This window comes from Ranitomeya variabilis, chromosome 1 (genome assembly GCF_051348905.1).
Source record: "Ranitomeya variabilis isolate aRanVar5 chromosome 1, aRanVar5.hap1, whole genome shotgun sequence".
NCBI lineage: Eukaryota > Metazoa > Chordata > Amphibia > Anura > Dendrobatidae > Ranitomeya > Ranitomeya variabilis.
The window spans coordinates 828,985,616-829,000,687 of record NC_135232.1 but is presented as its reverse complement, the minus strand read 5'-3'; the positions used below and the strand labels follow the sequence as shown (position 1 = coordinate 829,000,687).

Here is a 15,072-nt window from a genome sequence, read left to right as displayed (position 1 = left end):
TATCTCTCTCTATCCACTCTATCTCTCTCTATCTCTCTCTATCTCTCTCTATCTCTCTCTATCTCTCTCTATCTCTCTCTATCTCTCTCTATCTCTCTCTATCTCTCTCTATCTCTCTCTATCTCTCTCTATCTCTCTCTATCTCTCTCTATCTCTCTCTATCTCTCTCTATCTCTCTCTATCTCTCTCTATCTCTCTCTATCTCTCTCTATCTCTCTCTATCTCTCTCTATCTCTCTCTATCTCTCTCTATCTCTCTCTATCTCTCTCTATCTCTCTCTATCTCTCTCTATCTCTCTCTATCTCTCTCTATCTCTCTCTATCTCTCTCTATCTCTCTCTATCTCTCTCTATCTCTCTCTATCTCTCTCTATCTCTCTCTCTATCTCTCTCTATCTCTCTCTATCTCTCTCTATCTTCTCTCTATCTCTCTCTCTCTCTCTCTATCTCTCTCTATCTCTCTCTATCTCTCTCTATCTCTCTCTATCTCTCTCTATCTCTCTCTATCTCTCTCTATCTCTCTCTATCTCTCTCTATCTCTCTCTATCTCTCTCTATCTCTCTCTATCTCTCTCTATCTCTCTCTATCTCTCTCTATCTCTCTCTATCTCTCTCTATCTCTCTCTATCTCTCTCTATCTCTCTCTATCTCTCTCTATCTCTCTCTATCTCTCTCTATCTCTCTCTATCTCTCTCTATCTCTCTCTATCTCTCTCTATCTCTCTCTATCTCTCTCTATCTCTCTCTATCTCTCTCTATCTCTCTCTATCTCTCTCTATCTCTCTCTATCTCTCTCTATCTCTCTCTATCTCTCTCTATCTCTCTCTATCTCTCTCTATCTCTCTCTATCTCTCTCTATCTCTCTCTATCTCTCTCTATCTCTCTCTATCTCTCTCTATCTCTCTCTATCTCTCTCTATCTCTCTCTATCTCTCTCTATCTCTCTCTATCTCTCTCTATCTCTCTCTATCTCTCTCTATCTCTCTCTATCTCTCTCTCTCTCTCTCTCTCTCTCTCTCTCTCTCTCTCTCTCTCTCTCTCTCTCTCTCTCTCTCTCTCTCTCTCTCTCTCTCTCTCTCTCTCTCTCTCTCTTCTCTCTCTCTATCTCTCTCTCTCTCTCTATCTCTCTCTCTCTCTATCTCTCTCTCTATCTCTCTCTATCTCTCTCCAACCACTAAAATATCACATTCTATATATCACTGAATTTAAATATTTCAGCTGCAAATCTTTATTCATTACATAGTGGAATGTGTTGAGAACAATAAAACATAAAAATGATCAATGTAAATCAAAATTAATAACCCATGGAGGTCTGGATTTGGAATGATTCTCGAAAACAAAGTGGAAAATCAAATTACAGGCTGATCCAACTTCAGTTGAAATGCTTCAAGACAAGGAAATGATGTTCAGTTTTTTGTGTGTGGCCTCCACATACCTGTATGACCTCCCTACAACACCGGGGCATGCTCCTGGTGAGGCGGTGGATGGTCTCCTGAGGGATCTCATCCCAGACAGACCTGGACTAAAGCATCCGCCAACTGCTGGACAGTCTGTGGTGCAACGTGACATTTGTGGATGGTGCGAGACATGATGTCCCAGATGTATTCAATCAGATTCAGGTCTGGGGAACGGGCGGGCCAGTCCATAGCTTCAATGCCTTCATCTTGCAGGAACTGCTGACATACTCCAGCCACATGAGGTCTGGCATTGTCCTGCATTATGAGGAACCCAAGGCCAACCGCACCAGTATATGGTCTCACAAGGGGTCTGAGGATCTTATCTCGGTACCTAATGGCAGTCAGGCTACCTCTGGCGAGCACATGGAGGGCTGTGCGGCCCTCCAAAGAAATGCCACCCCACACCATTACTGACCCACTGCCAAACCGGTCATGCTGAAAGGATGTTGCAGGTAGCAGATCGTTCTCCACGGTGTCTCCAGACTCTGTCACGTCTGTCACATGTATGATGTGCTCAGTGTGAACCTGCTTTCATCTGTGAAGAGCACAGGGTGCCTGTGGCGAATTTGCCAATCCTGGTGTTCTGTGGCAAATGCAAAGCATCCTGCATGGTATTGGGCTGTGAGCACAACCCCCATCTGTGGACGTCGGGCACTCAGACCATCCTCATGGAGTCGGTTTCTAACCGTTTGTGCAGACTCATGCACATTTGTGGCCTCCTGGAGGTCATTTTGCAGGGCTCTGGCAGTACTCCTCCTGTTCCTCCTTGCACAAAGGCTGAGGTAGCGGTCCTGCTGCTGGGTTGTTGCCCTCCCATGGCCCCCTCCACGTCTCCTGGTGTACTGGCCTGTCTCCTGGTAGCGCCTCCAGCCTCTGGACACTACGCTGACAGACACCGCAAACCTTCTTGCCACAGCTCGCATTGATGTGCCATTTTGGATGAGCTGCACTACCTGAGCCACTTGTGTGGGTTGTAGAGTCCGTCTCATGCTACCACGAGTGTGAAAGCACAACCAACATTCAAAAGTGACCAAAACATCAGCCAAAAAGCATTGGTATTGAGATGTGGTCTGTGGTCCCCACCTGCAGAACCACTCCTTTTATTGAGTGTGTCTTTATAATTGCCAATAATTTCCATCTGTTGTCTCATCCATTTGCACAACAGCATGTGAAATTGATTGTCAAACAGTGTTGCTTCCTAAGTGGACAGTTTGATTTCACAGAAGTTTGATTTACTGGGAGTTATATTCTTTTGTTTACTTGTTCCCTTTATTTTTTTGAGTAGTGTATGTATGTATGTATGTATGTATGTATGTATGTATGTATGTATGTATGTATGTATGTATGCATGTATGTGCAGTGCCCCAGAGTCCTGGTCGTTGCAGTAATGTCGCTCTTCCACCAGGGGGAGTGATATTACATCTGATGGTACTAAAGGAGTTCATCTTTCCAGGTATCACAAAACAGACACCATACTTCACACTCCAGTCCACCAGGGGGAGCCTTCTTTCTATCTATTAAGACACTCCTCACATTAGGGTAAAACTGGTGGGTTGGATAGAAAGTTAGAGAGAAGCAGACTGGGCTTTGCCCAGGTAACATCTAGTCAGAGAGAGGCTGCCTGGGTTTGACCCAGAGAGGACCTGTCAGGCAGACAGGGGGAAAGGAGGAACATCTGAGCTGCAGACAGAGGGCCCTTGCCAGGGGTGGGATCCTGACAGAGGCCTAGCACGAGACAGAAAGACACGGAGCTGCGCCTGCCCCACGTGCGGCAGCATCCTAAGAAAGGACAAGAAAGGAATTGTGTTGCAGGGAGTGAGAAATGAAGTCACAGCACAAGGAGACAACACCAGAAGGAGTTCTGTCCTGTAAGAGGCTGCCTCCTTCTGAGGCGCGTAGCCGGTGGCCGGAACACCGAGGAAGTAATTGACTCCACGCTTTACTTCAAAGACCGGCAGGACAGTCAATTCCAAGTTGGCTGCCCGACCTTAAAACCTAAGAAGACACAGTGGCAAATTGTGGGGGTCGGGGCGTCTCTAGGGTCCCTATAAACAAGCCTCAGGCCATCAGTCATACGGGTATGTCCTATCCATACCATCTGGGGGACAGAGAGGAAGAAATAACATCTAGAACATCTACAAAGGTTGTGAGGACTATCCCGTGGTGCTCAGCAGGGAGGTGCTACAACACACAGGCGCTAGTAGGAAGGCTACTGATTTCCACCTGGATAAGGGGACTCTGGATTTTGCCTTCGGACCGGCCGGACTCTGCCTGCCCTGTGATCTGTACTCTGGACTGTGGACTCTGAAGTCTTCAGTAAAAGGTAAAGAGACTGCAACCTTTGTGTCCTCGTTATTCACTGCGCTTTACTTCGTCCACCATCACCACCTACACTTCTGGGAAGCCCTGGGGGTACACTTCCCCTGTGGGAAGGTATACCATCTAGCTGCCATTCCATCACCCCAGCGGACCCCTAAGCAGCGTCGGTCTCCCTGACCGAGTACCACAGGTGGCGTCACGAACATTATACAGACTTCACCTTTAATTGGATGCCCCTCAAAAGGCCACGGACCGGGTGAGGCCACCGTGACATCCCCCGAACCGTAGGACCCGGTGCAGAGTACTCCATTGCCCTACTCTGGGGGCGATCCATATGTATGTATGTATGTATGTATATTTATTTCTGTACTCACTTGGCTGCAATTGATGTAGGCACAGGAATTGGTATTGTTGAAATGTCCAGGCAAGTTTATTTAAAACTGCATAAACTGCTTTGGATAGCCAAAACAAACGAACAGCCTTTTCCGGCACAAAGAGAAAAGCAAAGAGAAAAATAAACAGTCCATCTAGTACTGCAGGTCTGCCCGCTCAGGTCTTCCACACCTCCAGCCACAGGCACCGAATGAGACACTCCCGTTTCCATTTTATTAGCCAAACCACGCCCTCTGGAATTGGGATATGTGAGCAGTCATTCCCACCCATCTCTTATGACCGCTCGTAAAACCTGGCCCTATAATGGCCCAAATAACTCTCAGCACTATACGTTCTGGAGCATGTTTCCGAGCTCACATCACCATAGCCAGTAGCTGCGATGACATATCTCCCCTGGCCACCTTACAGTATAAACTTTGGGGTTTTTTTCTGTTTGCATCATGTGTATATAAAGGTGTGGCTTGCCTTTCTTTTAAAGGGAACACAGGGGTGTGAAAATAGCAGCGATGTCCGTTATTCCATTGGTGATCGGTCGGCGCGGCCATCTTGCTTTGGCCGCGCGTGCGCAGAAGCGGCGCTCTGCTGGCCGCGGCTTCAGGAAAATGGCCGCGGGCATCCGCGTGTGCGCAGATGGCTATCGCGGCAGCCATTTTCGTGAAGCAGAGTTCGCATCTCGGCTTCACGAAAATGGCCGCCGCGATAGCCATCTGCGCACGCGCGGATGCCCGCGGCCATTTTCCTGAAGCCGCGGCCAGCAGAGCGCCGCTTCTGCGCACGCGCGGCCAAAGCAAGATGGCCGCGCCCACCGATCACCAATGGAATAACGGACATCGCTGCTATTTTCACACCCCTGTGCAGGATTCGGGACCTTGGACATGCGCACACCACTACGCCACCAACGGAAAACTACGCAAGATCTGGGGGAAGACACCACGCCCATCCGACCTGACCAGCCTGATTGACAGGCGAAAACGACTACTTTGGTAACGTATTTCGGCAGCATAGGTGGGGAACGGGGGTCCACAAGATACACTATTGTAATGCACAGCTCAGGCCCTATTTAACAGTATTTTTATCTCATACCGAAAAAACGAGGTGACAGGTTCCCTTTAAGCGGGACATTATTGATGTGGTTTCCCATATCTGTGTGTCCACTAGTTGGGCTCAGTCCCTCTCAGCCCTTATCCACATGCATGTCACTTGACAAATGGTAAGGTTTTTAATATTAGATTTAGGACCGTCCCAACTATGGTTGCCATGACAAGGCGGGATTTCTTTCACATTTTTTTTATCAAACGTGTTAACGAAGTATCATATAGTTTCATGTACTATGCTACTTATTTATTTACTCCGGGGTATTTAATCATTGTTTGTCTGTTTTGTTTTTTTTTCTTTTCAGACTGTAAAGGGAGTTAGTGGACAAATTCCGCTCTGCCGACAGAATGGAGATGTATATCCCAGTATGGTAACCAAGTAAGGCGGTGGTTTATTTCAGCTTACCATACTGGGATATACGTCTCCATTTTGTCGACAGCACAGAATTTGTCCACTAAGTCCCTTTACAGTCTGATGCCTGATGGTCGCTTTCTGACCCGTGGATCTGCAGTGGCTGATTTTCTACATTATATGCATTTTTAACAGATTGAACAGGTGAGTTTAATCTGCAAAACTTACTGTATTTCTCGGATAAGACCCTATTTGTGCTGATCTCTCCTACAGTTTCTTGGTTCTTCTTTTTTTTTTTTTTTTTTGTCATCCACATGTATAGCATTACTGTAGAGGGAAACCTGCACTAATAAATTGCAGGGTGCGTTGCTCCAGAAGTAGAAGCGGAGTACAATACATTGGACAGTAAGCTGGTAAAATTGCAATTTATCAGTATCACATTTATGTCTGATGTGCTCAGGCAATTTGTAATCCTTGTGCAGTGAGATCAGTCATCACGTCTGGCATAGGAGCCTGTTCTGGGCACAGCAGACCTCTCTGGATGGGCAGTACCACAGACGTTGACAGTGTTATAAAGGAGAATAGCTGATTGAAGGGTTTGTAATATGGCGCAGCTACACTGTTTAACTGCGCACCTCTCCCCATGCTGACTCATGCAAGAGCACATCAGGGCTCTATTACATCTCACACACTGAGGAACCTGCTCTAAACTGTGGGGTTGTCACTTCCTTTTGATTGTTGCTTCCTGCTTATGTTTGGTCAACATTCATTCATTCATTCATTCATTCATTCATTCATTCATACATACATACATTGAGAAGAACATGCTCCCATTGAAAACTGTCTAACATTCACTTGGACTTGATGAATTAACTCATTATTAGGGGTAAAATGCTTTGATTGCTAATATCGGTCACTGAAACGAAATAAAGGTTTTTTTCATACGGTACATCCAGTTGATCATCAAACATTTGTGGTCCTCTTTAAGTTTGTGAAGTAGTATGACTGTTTTTGTGCATAGTTTTTACCAAATATGCAGCAATGTTCTACTTCAGCACACTGCAGATTATACAGTAATGCTCGGTCTGGCTGCCTTGATGGGGGAGGTAGTCTGGAATGTGACAGCACTGGAAATCTTTTGTGAAAGCAGTGAGTGTATTTCCTGGTACATGATTATGGTGGGGGAAGGATTTTGCATGCTATTGTTTTCATACAGTAAGCAATAAAACACTCAAAGATTACAAGTGGCTCACTTAAAATTGTGAAGATTATATTCCATTGCAAAGTTTCATCTGAAACTTGAAATAATGCAGTTTACATGATATGTTTTTACAGGTTGGCAACAGAGGAACTGTGAAGGACTTTCCAGGATTCAGTGCAGGCAGAGATGCTGATACAGTTAGGAAAGCAATTAAAGGCCTTGGTAAGTATATTTATGGTTTGTGTGTGTTGAAAGACAATGAGGCATGTTTATCAATATTGGCTGATTCTTAGCATTTTTTGCTGGTGACAGGTTCCCCTTTAGGCTACATTCACACTAGCTTCGTGCACTGCACGTCGCTATGCGTTGTTTTGTAGAAAAAACGCATCCTGCAAAAGTGCTTGCAGGATGCGTTTTTTCTCCATAGACTTGTATTAGCGACGCAGTGCGACGGTTGCGTTGTGTTGCGTCGGACCGTCGCCACCAAAAAACGTTACATGTAACGTTTTTTGGTGCGTCGTCTGCAGCATTTCCGACCGCGCATGCGCGGCTGGAACTCCGCCCCCGCCTCCCCGGAGCTCACAATGGGGCAGCGGATGCGTTGGAAAACTGCATCCGCTGCCCCCGTTGTGCGCCGCTTTCACAGCTAGCGTCGGTGCGCCGCAACGTCGCATAGCGACGTGCAGTGCACGACGCTAGTGTGAAAGTAGCCTAAGAGAGTGTAGTCTTTGTTTGCAACATCTATCCAATATCTGCTGATATTGGGTTATTCTGCACGTTAATAACTTTATTAATCTGCCTGGCTCCTGCACATAGCTGAGTGAAGCAGGGAGAAAATTAACTTTATTCTCCTCCGCAGCATTCTGTTTCAGTCATGGGGGCGCACCAGCACTGGTTCAGTCACCACTCGGAGACTACAGAATGGCGGCTGTAACCATGCCCCTCTCATTAACTGACAGCTTACCCCCTTTTAGAGCTAGTGTCAGTCAGGATCGGGGGCATGGTTGGAGCTGCACTCAGCGGTGACTGAACCGGCGCCGCTCCGTGCCTGATACTGAAGCTGTCGGGGAGAGTAAAGCTAATTTTCTCCCCACAGCCCAGCACTGACTGGTGCGATCAGACAATGACGTTGATTGCACAAGAGTGCAGAGATGCGTTCTGACTTCTCTGCACTTCCTTGTTCTAACTTGGGGACATTGCAGAGCCGTCATTGTGCTAATCTGCTGTGCTTTTCTGGGCCTTGTGGTGCCACAGACTTTTTGAAGCCTTTGCCATCACTGCTGGTGGTGTTGCTGCAACTAATGAAAGACAACATTCCTGATCCCTGATTTTTAGTTTTCCCCCTAATCCACCCCCCATTCTGCCGCCAAGCTATGATCAGTATTTGATCACACGTTTTTGGCAGTTTGTCTCTTGTTTGTGCCGCCTGCAGCCGCTAAGCGCTGATCAGTGACACAAATTTCTGATTGGCACCCATGCTCGCCTTTTTCCAGGTCCTTTTTTTTTCCTTTTCAATTTAATTTAATCACAGCAGGACCCTACCTCTCCACAGAGATATAGATTTCAGTCTAAGAGCGGATTCACAATAAGTTCCCATACAGATGAAGACTTTATTCTAAGATAGGATTGGCATTAGGTTAGGTCCTGGAAACAAGAATCACCTTAACATGGCTTCCAGGTACACATGAATTGGCCAGTTTATGCACTAAGCATTCTCAATTTTTCATATTTCTAGTGCAGTAATGCAATTCAATTTTCATATTTGCATGCTATGGCGCTACAGAGTGCTGCTTTATTTGTTTGATTGTATATGAGTTGGTGACTCTAGGTAAGCACCTGTTCAGACCTAGTTTATGTTTAGATGTGATGATCAGTTTTTTAAATTTACCAAACAAGACACTGTCCTGGGGTATAACAAGAACAAGAAAGTTGGTCTTTCTGATCGTCTTCCAGCCGTCCAGTGCCATGAGAAAAGCCACGATGTACAGGACAGAAAGGCACCTTCCTTCAGTTCCAGGAGTGATTAAGGCCCTAATATTTAGCAGTAAAAAAAATGGTTATGTAAATTTTGTTGAAAAAATTGGAAATTGCTGATCAACTTTTAATCCCTCTAACTTACAAAGTTTCAAAAATTGTTTTTTCTTTTGTGACGTAACTCCTGGTTTGAAGGCATAAAACTGAAAACTTTGTAAATGACTAAATTTTTGCCAAATTTCTGATTATTTTTACAAATAAACAAGGAGTTGTATTGAACAAATTTTACCAGTATCATGAAGTAATTATGTCATGAGAAAACATTCTCCGAATCACTAGGAGTCCATTGAAGCTTATCTCATAAAATGACACTGGTCAGAATTGTAAAATTTGGCCTGGTCGTAAAGGTGAAAACAGGCTCTGGAGTGAAGGGATTAAAATGCATACATGGTGATGACAGCACCCCCACCGCTGTATGAGGGTCCTCCTACACAGGTCACCAAACCAGACTGTGTCCTGGAATACAGGAACAAGAAAGTTGATCTTTGTGACCAAGTCTTCCAGCCATCCAGTGCCATAAGAAAAGCCAAGGTGTGGTACAAGGAGCTGGCTGTGCACATCGTACAGATGGCAATGTTGAACTCTTTCACGCCATCACGATGTACAGGCCAGACCGGCGCCTTCCTTCAGTTCCAGGAGTGATTAAGCCCTAATAATTAGCAGTAAGGAGGGCGCAGGCCCCAGTACTAAAATGTACCAGGTTCATCCTTGTGGTTTATACAGCTTCTGTTCACAGGCTTACTTCCTGCCCAAACTGTGGCACACATTTCTATCACAATTTTGACACATTGCTCCAAAGTAAAAGCTGTTTTTTTCCTTCAGACACAGAACACACCACAGAAAGTGCCTTAAAAAAAAAATGTTGCAAAGCATTAAAACCTGTTTGTTTTTTTGGAGGGTCGGCTTGTTAGGGTTGGAGTTGGGTGCAAAATGCTTCAGAATTCATCATGTCTATCTTAATAAATCTCACCCAATGTGTTTCAAAGCAAATGCCAATATTTTGGAGTGGATGGCTTTTGTTCAGAATACTAAGTGGCCATAAGCGGCTTCACTTTACTAGTAGATGACAGTAGTAGATAACTTGTACCTTTTTGTTTTTACTAGGGACTGATGAAGATTCCTTAATCAATATCCTTACACAGAGGTCTAGCTCACAAAGGCAGCTTATTGCAAAAGAATATTTGGCAGCATGTGGAAAGGTAATTTTTTTTTTTTTTTTTTTTTTAAATGTATCCAAGGATAATATACTTTCTTGAGACCGACGTAAATAATCCTGCTTTTATTTAGGGAGACTAGCTGACCATCTAATGTGTGTTCTAATGTGTCACTACTCTTCCCAAAAAGTCATAAGTTAGGTGAGACAAAGGATAAGGCTACTCGATTTCAACTTTTCAAATACGGGCAGTGTCTTATGTCCCTTTTCCTGTTAAGGATAAAAGCATGCATGTGTAGAGGTAATGGAGGGGGTGTGGATCAGGAGGAATAACTGTACATCATTTGTACGGCCGCCTTTAAACAAGCACTCCCATCAAAGTTTTTACCCTCCTAATATATTGCAGTCATCATATTATATAGCACTGTGTACTTACAATTGCTCATTTTGCCTTTCTATCAAGCTAATTATTCCTGTTTCTACATCCCTGTATTTATCATTCCCCTCTTCAACTCCTGACTCAGCTCCTCCCCCCACCATTGACTTTTTTGCAGTGACCTGAGTCATGCAGTGAAAATTGACCTCCTGTTTCTACATAGAGCTTAGAAGGATTTGGCTAGTCTGCTTTTAATCACTTGATGTCATAGACCTAATGGAAAAGAGAAGAATTAAATAGGTTGATGGGCAAAATGAACAATTGTAAGTACACAGTGCTATATAATTCAAGCTATTGAACCCGTTCTATGCCCGGGTGGCAAGCATTTTTATTGGTAAGTTTATACAGTATCTTCAATAAAACGGCAGCCAGATATCGCGGTATGCACCATTTTATTCAAGTAATGTACTACAACGTCAACATAGCAGTGTGCACACGCCAACTATAGGGATTCTGCAATTAAGTACAATTCTTCAGTAAAATTGTGCCGGAGTAGACGCTGGCGCATCCTGCGATATCCTGAGCCATTTTGTTGAAGGCAAAGTTCACACACAGTGTCTTCAATAAAATGGCGCTGTTATGCGCTGACTCCGGCGCCACTTCACAGGTTCCACCCATCCCGGCTTCAGAAAGGACACATCCACTGTTGTATATAAGATGATGATTGCGATATTTTAAGAGAATAAAAATTTTGATGGGAGGAGTGCTTCTTTAATTTAAGAAAAATTACAGTATTTTGTCAATTATGCTGCCCGCAGTGCAAGCAGGTTTTTTCCAACTTTAGTTATATTGTGAAAATCCAATCCTACTATAAAAATGCAGTGTATTGAGAGAAGACTTCACAATGTGCCATAAGAAGGAAGAAAGTCTAGGGCAATACTGAAAGCAGTCATAGCCGTTAAAAGTTTCCACATTTTTGAGGCTTTGACAGCGCAAGCAATGTATTGCAGGTGCAGGTTTTTCAGCTTAAAAAAAAAAAAAAGCGCAGCAAAAGAAATGTGGATTCACAGTGAGTTGCTGACCTTTTTACTGGCAAAACTTTAGCATGTCTGGCCTGTACAAAATATGCAACGGAAAATCCAGGTGGTTATCCAGCCATGTGTATAATTGTATAACTGATCTAAGCTGTGGTTAATAACTCATGGAATTTGTTTCACAATTAGGACCTGAAGGATGACTTGAAAGGTGATCTTTCGGGAAACTTTGAACATCTTATGGTGTCTCTCATATTGCCTCCTGCTGTGTTTGATGCAAAACAGTTAAAGAAGTCAATGAAGGTAGGTACTAGAAAGTTGTATTTTATTGGATAGGTGATTCTTTGTAACGTCATTAGTAAAGATTCCATGTGCTAGTTCCATATTGTAAGATGCAAATCAAGTATGCCATAGACTTAAAGGGAACCTGTTACCAGGAATAATTCTGTTAACCTGCAGATATGGGGTTAAACTGCAGGCTAACAGTGTTATGATGCTGTCCCGTACTTGCACATAACCAAATGCAGCGAGGAGAAAATGATCTTCATTCTCCCCACCAGCATTTGGTATTCGGTGACCGGGGCAGGGGTGATGCTGGTTGTCACCGCTGTCAGTCAGGGCCGGGGGCACTGTTACAGCGGCCGCTCTGTATACTCAGAGCTTTGTATACGCAGTGCGGTGACTGAACCAGCGTCGCCCCACCTCTATGACTGATTACCGAATGCTAGCGGGGAGAATAAATATAATTTTCTCCCCGCTGCATTTGGCTGCGTGCAGGAGCCAGACAGCATCATAATGCTGTTAACCTGCAGATTAACCCCATATCTGCAGGTTAAGAGCCTTCTCTCTGGTGACTGGTTCCCTTTCACATTTTGATAGCTATATGCTCAATCCATGTAAGATGTAAAGTTGTAACCAAATTGACACTACACTACATCTTCAAAATGACATGATGGCAGTGAGTCGTAAGCTCTGTCTATTAGGGCAGAGGTCCCCAACCGCCGGTCCACGGACCAGGACCGGGCCGTTGGGGTTTTTCAGCCGGTCCGCGGCGCCGCTGACAGCTAGCTAATTCATTTCTCTAATCAGCGGTGCCGGTGACTGCTGACAGAGGAAGAGGCTGCGGCACCGAAGACCAGCTGTCCGGGGGAAGGAGCGGGACGCCGGGAGCAGGTAAGTATCGCATATTTACCTGTCCTCGTTCCACCCGCCGGGCGCCGCTCAGTCTTCGCGTCCTCTTGTTCTGACTGTTCAGGTCAGAGGGCGCGATGACGCATATAGTGTGCGCGCCGCCCTTTGCCTGATCAGTCAGTGCGGAGAGACGCCGGGACGGGACGCTGAGGAGCTGCAAGCAAGACAGGTGAGTATGTGTTGTTTTTTTTTTTATTGCAGCAGCAGCAGCAATGGCACAGCTTTATGTGGAGTATCTATGGGGCAACGGTGCAGAGCACTATATATAAGGCACAGCATTATGTGGAGCATCTATGGGGCAACGGTGCAGAGCATTATATATAAGGCACAGCTTTATGTGGAGCATCTATGGGGCAACGGTGCAGAGCATTATATATAAGGCACAGCTTTATGTGGAGCATCTATGGGGCAACGGTGCAGAGCACTATATATAAGGCACAGCTTTATGTGGAGCATCTATGGGGCAACGGTGCAGAGCATTATATATAAGTATATATAAGTTTGAATCACATTGAATCAGTTTGAATCACATTCTCATTATAAATGTCATAGTTATATGATAAGTATGCACTAAGCTCCATCCCTCCATAACCCCACCCCCATATGACCAAAGCCCCGCCCCTGCCCCACCCCCACCGGTGGAAAACTGGTCTTGCTTAAAGCCGGTCCCTGGTGCAAAAAAGGTTGGGGAACTCTTTATTAGGGTATGTGCACAGGTTGCAGATTTTCTGCAGATCTGCAGCTTTTTTTTCCGTGCAGAAATGCTGCAGATCTGCAAGTGATTTATAGTGCAATGTACAGTCATGGCCAAAAGTATTGACACCCCTGCAATTCTGTCAGATAATACTCAGTTTCTTCCTGAAAATGATTGCAAACACAAATTCTTTGGTATTATCTTCATTTAATTTGTCTTAAATGAAAAAACACAAAAGAAAATGAAGCAAAAAGCAAAACATTGATCATTTCACACAAAACTCCAAAAATGGGCCAGACAAAAGTATTGGCACCCTCAGCCTAATACTTGGTTGCACAACCTTTAGCCAAAATAACTGCGACCATCCGCTTCCGGTAACCATCAATGAGTTTCTTACAATGCTCTGCTGGAATTTTAGACCATTCTTCTTTGGCAAACTGCTCCAGGTCCCTGATATTTGAAGGATGCCTTCTCCAAACTGCCATTTTTAGATCTCTCCACATGTGTTCTATGGGATTCAGGTCTGGACTCATTGCTTTCTCTTAAACCATTTTCTACTGCTTTTTGAAGTGTGTTTTGGGTCATTGTCCTGCTGGAAGACCCATGACCTCTGAGGGAGACCCAGCTTTCTCACACTGGGCCCTACATTATGCTGCAAAAGTTGTTGGTAGTCTTCAGACTTCATAATGCCATGCACACAGTCAAGCAGTCCAGTGCCAGAGGCAGCAAAGCAACCCCAAAACATCAGGGAACCTCCGCCATGTTTGACTGTAAGGGACAGTGTTCTTTTCTTTGAATGCCTCTTTTTTTTTTCTCCTGTAAACTCTATGTTGATGCCTTTGCCCAAAAAAACTCTACTTTTGTCTCATCTGACCAGAGAACATTCTTCGAAAACGTTTTAGGCTTTTCAGGTAAGTTTTGGCAAACTCCAGCCTGGCTTTTTTATGTCTCGGGGTAAAAAGTGGGGTCTTCCTGGGTCTCCTACCATACAGTCCCTTTTCATTCAGACGCCGACGGATAGTACGGGTTGACACTGTTGTACCCTCGGACTGCAGGGCAGCTTGAACTTGTTTGGATGTTAGTCGAGGTTCTTTATCCAACATCCGCACAATCTTGCGTTGAAATCTCTTGTCAATTTTTCTTTTCCGTCCACATCTAGGGAGGTTAGCCACAGTGCCATGGGCTTTAATCTTCTTGATGACTCTGTGCACGATAGACACAGGAACATTCAGGTCTTTGGAGATGGACTTGTAGCCTTGACATTGCTCATGCTTCCTCACAATTTGGTTTCTCAAGTCCTCAGACAGTTCTTTGGTCTTCTTTCTTTTCTCCATGCTCAATGTGGTACACACAAGGACACAGGACAGAAGTTGAGTCAACTTTAATCCATGTCAACTGGCTGCAAATGTGATTTAGTTATTGCCAACACCTGTTAGGTGCCACAGGTAAGTTACAGGTGCTGTTAATTACACAAATTAGAGAAGCATCACATGATTTTTCGAACAGTGCCAATACTTTTGTCCACCCCCTTTTTTATGTTTGGTGTGGAATTATATCCAATTTGGCTTTAGGACAATTATTTTTGTGTTTTTTCATTTAAGACAAATTAAATGAAGATAATAATATCAAAGATTATTTGTGTTTGCAATCATTTTCAGGAAGAAACTGAGTATTATCTGACAGAATTGCAGGGGTGTCAATACTTTTGGCCATGACTGTAAATCAATGGAAAAAAAAAATGCTGTGCTAATGGTTCAGAAATATCTGCACGGAAAACGC

At 44.5% G+C, this 15,072-nt stretch overlaps 1 protein-coding gene across 3 annotated transcripts in view; it reads left to right on the top strand.

Annotated features, from left to right (window-relative positions):
* ANXA3 (annexin A3) overlaps positions 1 to 15,072 on the top strand; it is a 111,688-nt gene that overhangs the window by 48,653 nt on the left and 47,963 nt on the right. For all 3 annotated transcript variants that reach the window (XM_077275488.1, XM_077275483.1, XM_077275496.1), the window contains exons 3-5: positions 6,946 to 7,033; positions 9,950 to 10,044; positions 11,598 to 11,711. In XM_077275488.1, coding sequence (XP_077131603.1) covers positions 6,946 to 7,033; positions 9,950 to 10,044; positions 11,598 to 11,711 — 297 coding nt within the window. The remainder of the gene's footprint in view (positions 1 to 6,945; positions 7,034 to 9,949; positions 10,045 to 11,597; positions 11,712 to 15,072) is intronic.